Source organism: Diadema setosum, chromosome 15 (genome assembly GCF_964275005.1).
Source record: "Diadema setosum chromosome 15, eeDiaSeto1, whole genome shotgun sequence".
Classification (NCBI taxonomy): Eukaryota; Metazoa; Echinodermata; class Echinoidea; order Diadematoida; family Diadematidae; genus Diadema; species Diadema setosum.
This window is the reverse complement of record NC_092699.1, coordinates 34,819,506-34,827,495: the sequence shown is the minus strand read 5'-3', so window position 1 is coordinate 34,827,495 and position 7,990 is coordinate 34,819,506. Positions and strand designations below refer to the sequence as shown.

General features: G+C 37.7%; 1 protein-coding gene across 1 annotated transcript in view; it reads left to right on the top strand.

Moving 5' to 3' along the window:
• Positions 1 to 6,165, top strand: part of LOC140238425 (polyamine-transporting ATPase 13A3-like) — a 56,631-nt gene extending 50,466 nt beyond the window's left edge. The window contains exons 24-30 of the mRNA XM_072318334.1: positions 468 to 564; positions 1,159 to 1,231; positions 2,166 to 2,316; positions 2,820 to 2,974; positions 4,200 to 4,285; positions 5,339 to 5,419; positions 5,977 to 6,165. Of these exons, the coding sequence (XP_072174435.1) occupies positions 468 to 564; positions 1,159 to 1,231; positions 2,166 to 2,316; positions 2,820 to 2,974; positions 4,200 to 4,285; positions 5,339 to 5,419; positions 5,977 to 6,165 (832 nt within the window). The remainder of the gene's footprint in view (positions 1 to 467; positions 565 to 1,158; positions 1,232 to 2,165; positions 2,317 to 2,819; positions 2,975 to 4,199; positions 4,286 to 5,338; positions 5,420 to 5,976) is intronic.
• Positions 6,166 to 7,990: the final 1,825 nt, after the last annotated feature.

Genomic DNA, 7,990 nt, shown 5'->3' with positions numbered 1-7,990 from the left:
ACAATAAAGGGATATCCAGGGTGAACGAGACCATAACTATATATGGTTATAATAATGATAATCTATTAAGGCCTGGATCGGTGGGATGAAATCAATGTACCATCAGGATCGCTAGACACTATTAAGTGAACCGCATCGTCAAGGAGACTCTATTATATTGATGTCAAAGCATTTGGGCAATTAGGATCAACTCTTTTCATACAAACGTGTATCTCAGGTACGATGAGTGAAAGAAGTATCAGAGATTTCATTTGAGTAGGCAAAATAAACAATTCAAACATGTCGGGAGAATCAGAACAAACTACTGGTATTCCTATTAATGGTATTAGCATCCTACGGCTATAATTGCCCGTCGAAATCTCAACCTATCATACTTAAAAAAAAAAAAAAAAAGAATATTACGATAAGACAAAGCAAACGATGCCTATTGGACAGACGTTCGTGATTTCTTTCTTTGTATCGTGTAGAGAGGGGCGTGCAGCTCTTGTGACGTCATTTGGGGTTTTCAAGTACATGGCCCTGTACAGCATGATCCAGTTTGCCAGTATCATCATACTCAACAGTGTGAGTTTCAAACTCGAAAATTTTGTAATGCAGTAGGCCTGCGTGATCACGTGGTAAAGGACGTTTCATGAGAGAATTTCTGTAATTTTTGTGTGTGATGTTTTATGGCCATGCTTATTGATTCCGAAACTTGAATAAAATACAGCGAGATCAAGAAAAAATGGAGAATCATGATTTGGAAATAATCAGTTAAACAATATCAAAGAGTGTGACATTAGAAACCAGATTGTCCAGTTGTTAGCGAGCTTTAGGCTTAATGTAAAGTTTATCTCTTTTTATATCCATTTAATGGATAGATACTATAGCTAGAAATTATTCTCTAGAATTTTTCCAACGTTAAAGATTTATTACATTGAAGTATCATTGACACATACGTGAGCAATCTCTTTTCATATATTGACAGAATTATATTCCTGTGAAGTTTTACAAATTACTGTATCTTATTTTCGCCTTCGTCTCTTGTCATTCCTTAAAGTGCATGTCCTTTAGTACAACGCTGAATCTAAACGAGAAAAGAAACGTGTTCTTTACAGATAATGGCGTTATATGAATGTTGTTCATCACTATCATCAAAATTCTTTCTTTTCAATTTAGCTTGATCTGTTCCCCAGCGACTGGATGTTCATGTACTGGGATATTGCCATAACAACGGTGGTGGCCATCCTGAGTAAGTTTTATCTGCTTAACCCTTTCCGTTCCAGAGACTTAAGGAAGTTTGCACAATTCTGTAGGTTTTTTCTGTGACAATCGGCCCTCAAAGTACGTAACGGGTTAAGTTAAATAAGACTGTCATTCTATTGATCAGAGAGATGCTTAGTTTTTGTATTATAACAGTGCTGGTCCTGCACTTTACTATGATAACATTTCCTTTGCGGTATACATGATATACATTACTTATTTTGTTTTGAGGCATCATTATACACTTCAGAAACAACGCAACTGAAATTTTCGTTGGTCAGCACCTGCTGGTGCAGCCGAGTGATTATGGATGATAAGCGTTTAAATAGTGTGACACAAAAAATTAAGTTTCATTACGTTTCTGACAGTCGAGTGTCATGAATATTCATGAGCCTTGGGAGAGACCATTGATATTTTCAGAAGTTTTAGGGAGCGTGGTGCATTGTTTCTTTGTATTGCTATTGATGTAACCATGCAGTCGCAAGGAACCAGGCGTACACCAAGATGTCGGTCGGTGCGCAAACCAATCAACAGTCAGATGGATATCACAAAAGCTATGGTAGAAAAATGCGTGTTTCTGATAGTCTGATGTCATGAATATTCCTTGAGTTTTGGTGGGGACGATGCGTATTTTCAGGAGCTTAGGGAGCATGATGCATTGTTTCCTTATATTGTTACTGACGAAAGCAGTCGTAAGGAACCAGGCGTACGCCAAGCTGTCGGTGCACAAACCAATCAATAGTTTGGTTGTATCTCCCCAACTGTCTGATGGATATCACAAAAGCTATGAAAGAAAAATGCATGTTTCTGACAGTTTGATGTCATGAATATTCATTTGCTCCTGATAGATACGATGCATATTTTCAGGAAATTAGGGAGGATAATCATTATTTCTTTGTTTTGCTGTTGATGTAACCATGCAGTTGCAAGGAACCAGGCGTACACCAAGCTGTCGGTGCGTAAACCAATCAACAGTCTGATGGATCCGTCCATGCTCTTCTCCGTCTTCATCCACATAATCCTACAGTTCATCGTCCAAGTCATCGCCTACGTCGTACTCACGCAGCAATCATGGTAAGGAGAGTATGGGGCGCGATGTGTGTAAAAAGGGAAAACAACCCCTCGCACTTTGTTCTGGACGTGTGAATGTCTTCTGCGCCTTTCTGCTGGAAAGAACAGTGTCTCACAGTGTGTTCACAATGTGTTCACAAAATATTATTTCTGGAAATTTCGTACTCTTAAGTTTTAAGGGAAATGTAATTTTATATTTTGCCTTGCCTATTTATGTGTCTTGCCTGAAATATGTAAACAAGTTTGTGTATTTCTATGTATGTTTTTTTTTTATTTGTATTTTATTGATAATCAAGTGCTTGTTTTAACATCTATTGCACGGACTTAAAACTGAAAAACACGCCGTGGCTGATGTTAGCACAGTGAGTAAATAAAAAGAATGAATGAATGAAAGAATGCATGAATGCATGAATGAATGAATGAATGCATGAATGAATAAATGAAGGCTTACCACTTACAAAGAGGCCTATCTTTTTGTTTTACGTTTTACCTACCTGTCATTCCAGGTATACGAAATTCGTAAAACCAGATGACGGCAAAATCGTTAGTTCCAAGGGCCAAGAAGCCACGACGATATTCCTCGTGTCTAACTTCCAATACATCATCGTCGCATTCATTTTCTCCAAGGGTCCGCCGTTCCGAAAGCCGATTTACACCAACTGTAAGGAATTTTCTCCCTCCTCCCACCTCCTCTCTCTCTCTCCCTCTCTCTCTCTCACACACACACACACACACACACACACACACACTCACTCACCCCTCTCTCCCTCTATCTTTCTCGTTCTCTCTCTCTTTTACCCATTTCATTTTGTTGTTGTTTGCTCGGAATGAATCTTCCATAATATTATACACAAAGTAAACAGGTGCATGCTGCATGGAAACAGAATAGTGTGTCACATGAGAACATACCTTTTCTTTCTTTTTTATAGCTTATCTAACTTATCATTGAAGCTGATGATTTTTGTTAGATATATCTCCTATGCGTGCTGTTTTTTTTTTTTCATTTCTGTTAAATTGTGTTTCTAATTAGAGTGTGTTTCTCTTCTTGTCTTTTTTTTATTTTACTGTTTGCCAAATCATTACCTCTAGGTTAGATATGAAATCATTTGTAAGATTTTGTTTTTCTATTACTTTTTTTCCTGGATAAGGAGAGAGAAATCACCGTCTCCTCAAAGCCATTTTTCTTTTCTTTTCTTCTTTTTTTTTGGGGGGGGGGGGCGAGGTAGAACAGCATCCGTTTAAGAGCAGACTGTTGGGTTTTTTTTTTTCTGTTTGGTATGTGTACGTCAATCATTAACAGTTGGACAAAATTATGTATTAATTAAGGGCCTGAAGAATATCAAGTAGGCGTATAGGTCACGTATAGGTATCAAAATGAAAATCGATCGACGTTTGGCGACATGGGCGTTCGCGGTCACTGTCATACATACTTACCGTTTTATAATGCTTAAAGGGATCGCACAGTTTTGGTTGAGACCTAATTTCAGGTTTCTAACATTTTTTGGTGAGATAATGAGAAACCTCTTATGAAATATGCAAGAACATGTAATTCTATGAGGAATTCAACGTTTATTTGGTGAAAATTGGTTTTGAAATGGCTGAGATTCCAAAAAAGAGCGATTCTAATAAAGTGTGGGACCCACACTTTATTACGATCGCTTTGTTTTACTTTGTTTTTGGATGTTTCAGTCATTCCAAACCCGATTTTCATCAAATAAACGTTGAATTCCTCTTAAGATGGTATGCTCTGTACTATATCATAAGTGTTTTCTTGGTATCTTGCAAAAACTTAAAAGCCCAATTCTCATCTCCACCAATACTGTACTATCCCTTTAACCTCTCAACATAACGCATGTTAAACCCTTTTTCTTTATCTTCATTCACAGATCTATTTACGGCAAGTTTGATCATCTTGGCGGGCTTTTCAATTTTTTTGATGTTTCCCATTCCCGCCATCTACGGAAAATTTGAGGTACGTTACATGAGAGACGGTAGACTGATGTAAATATCAGCGAAGTGTTAGGAAAATCAGACAGTACATTTGATATAATAATCATGCATTCTTTGGGTTTCGCTGCCACCATTGCTGCCACCATTGCTGGATGACTCGGAGAAAACTTTGTGTGACGTCGCGCATGGGCAATGATAAAAAGAAATTACAAAGATAGAAAATTTGAGATATTTTCACTTTCCAGCATTATGAAAGAGCATTTGATATTCCTTTCTCAGAAAGCAAGAGCAATATTTTTTTTTCAATATTCATGTCACTAAGAAGTAGAGGAATTGTTTACGTTTAATAGAGAAATGACATTTTGTGGAATCCTTTTATATTTCCTTCTTTTACCAATGCCCATGCGTGACGTCACAAAATGTCGTTGTAGTCTCATGCAGCAGTGGTGGCACAGAAACTTTAAGCATCGATTACTTTTCGACGGATCGGCCGATTTCGTTCAAACTTTGTCGATGTGTTTTACTAATATTCCTGCAATCACTCAATTCACGTATTTTTTTTTTCAATTCTCCTTTAGATAAGACACAGGAGATGACAATGAGAAATTGATATAAAAGAAAGAGTAAAAAGTAACTTGTTTTCTATTGTGGCCAGTCATTCCTGAAATATTGACGTTATCTCTTTAGTAGTCCAGCTTGGGTTTTTCTGCCCTTTTACAAATCTGCCGTAGAAGAAAAAATGGACATTTATAAAGATTCGTGGAATTGTGCTGGTGTGATTATTTCTATTTATATGATGTAAAAAAAAAAATGTCACAATTTGGCCGTTGGCTGCAATGTCATTATTATCAATAAGCAATAATTATTTCAATCAATCAATCTGCCAGTCGATCGATCGATCAATCAAGTAATCAAGTAATTGATCGATCGATCGATCCAAACACAGCACAACAAGCTGAAACATGCAATCAAGTTCTCTCTCTCTCTCTCTCTCTCTCTCTCTGTCGGTCTCCATACCCCCTCCTTCCTAATTTCTCTAATATCTTTTTGACTTTCTTTGGTCTTACCAAATCAGCTGGTACCGCTGGACTTGCTGTTCCGTGGCATCATACTCGCCTTGGTCCTGGCTCACTTCCTAGCGGCAATACTTCTTGAGGTAACTGATATTACTTTGGGAGGAAGGATATTCCTTTCTGGGAAGTCTTACACTTTACAAAAGATCATTTATAGTGACGTCTCTGTAAGATATACATATACCGTCATTATGTGTTCAAACACAAGGACGAGTCACCTCACTATTAACCCGTATCAACTGCTATCGCAGCCAATTCAATAAGTTCTCTTCAAGTACTTTTAACTATATTTTGATGTGAACGTTGCTGATTTGGCATAATTATTTCATTTGTATATCTGCCATGTGTTAACATCATGTTTTTTAAAGGGACCATCAAAAGCAAGATATTCTGCACATTATATTCTATTTCAATTTTCGTTTCAACACTTTGTCCATCAAAAATAATTGTGTAAATGCCTTGCCCATAGCTCTATAAATCAATTCAAAGAGTATTCAACAGGTCTAATTGGTAGATTTCATGCAGCTCAGACACCCACACTATTGATGCATTGTAGTAGATATGAGGTGAACGCAAATAACAACAATGTACCTTGTTCCATCCCAGTATTCAAATATTCGACTTTTCCCGAAAATTTCAGAATTTCCTCGCTGACACTCGAGCGGTCAAGAACTACGCCACATGCCGGAAGTGTCGCAAGGGTGCAAAGGTCACAAAGCACGAAGTGCTCATCCGGGAACTGAATTCAGATTCATCGTGGCCGCCCATCAACTCGACTACCAGCCCGAGCAGGACGAACGGCCACTCGGCCAAGGAGACCGACGTGTAGGCAAAGAAGTGCCGGGCAGTCATTGCCCCGCGGAATCAGAGTGGAAAATTGAGATTTGAAAAAAGCGACCTCTACGTTATACACGGGTTCCTTGTAAAGGATAGTACGGTGTCGTCCTTATGACTTCGCAGTGGTGAATCGTTTTGAAAACCTGGATTGAGGTGTCATCTCAACTGACGTAATATTCGTCGCTGACGATGTCTACTAATGTACACAATGTGTATACCGAGTACACTGGTGAACACTTGAGTTTTCGTCCAGAACAGTATCATTAATTTCTTGTATTTCCTCTTGAAAGATATATATGGAGAAGTAAAGATCTGCACATTGACTCTATATTAAACCCCCCCCCCCCCCCACATCGGCTGGTAGATCGACGGCGTGGTTGAATACCATACAGTTGTCACTGTTGCAACACGGTACAGTACAGCACAGCGTTCTTGCATGTGTTCACGGTATTGATGCACAAGACATTTTTTTTTCCTTTTTCCTCAAAGAATCCCCCTCCCTTGCCCTTTACCCCGTAAAAGAAAGAAAGAAATCGAAAAGATAATGGATCATTGGTCCATCTTGCTGTTTGTCATGATAAAGCGGCTAGAACTGTGACATTGATATCATGAAGGGTGAGGGGAAAAACCCAAACCTTTCCGATACGTTTTGTGTTCTTTAAAGCAAAGGCGTCAGACATGATTATATTGAGAGAAAGCGACTGTCACAAAAGACTAATAATTGGTATTGTTGGTTGAAGTGACAGATGTCTCAAATTGTAATGGGAAAACGAAAAAGGAGTACTTTCTAGTGTTTGTCATTGTACGGCTCATTTGTCAGTGCAACTATTCAAAGTGTCGCGGAGGAATACTCGTGGTGTGTAGAACACATCGTTAGGTGTATTCAGAATTGTTTTATTCAATTTTTTTCTATCATTGGTGATAGCAATAAGTATTGTGATACTTGGTTCGTAGTAACCTCAACGCGTATGAATGCAATAAGTTGGATCCATAGATCGCTGGAGACGTGACTAATCTTATAGCAGTTTTCTGATTTTGTTTGTTAAATGATGGTTGAAATTACAAGCTCTAAAGAAGATAAATGCTTGTGTTTGGCGTGATTGATGGTATAATCATTTTCGATAAATACGACAAATTGCAGTTACTTCCTACCATCTGTCTATCAAAAGTGGGTTTATTTTATAGTGGATTTCAATTTAGGCCATCTAGCCCAGTCTATGAAATTATGAACTTTCACAAACAGAACGCATAGAAAAAAAAATAAAAGCATTCAGATATTCCACGCGACTAGCTTTGATGTATAGTGCATTTTGTTTGAGTATCATAATGATGCTAAACATCCGCTGTATGAGGGCAAGCCATAATGATTTTCATGTTCTTATTTATGAAGATGTAAACTACTCGTATAGTGTGATATTGTGACTACCTACGATCTTCCCCTTTTAGTGTTATATACATAACCAATTTATACGATGATTTTATATTAATACAACACAGTATATGTATATCTATTAATCTATCTATCTATCTGTCTATTTATCAATCTATATAGAATTCATATTGCTGTTATACATAAATATATCAAAGTTATATATTATCTTCGTCGGTTATATCTGATAATTGTATTTTAGCTGCGTATATCCAAAATTGAGTGTCGTAAGAAGATACACGACTTATCAGGGCCAATTAATTGTGTACTTGCATTAATACGGACCACGATGGTGGTTTTCCGGTTTCAGATGATAGAATCATAAGGTTTGCAAGATGGCTCATGAAATTCGTGTAGAATATCAAGAAAAGGGTAGTCTCTAACCGGG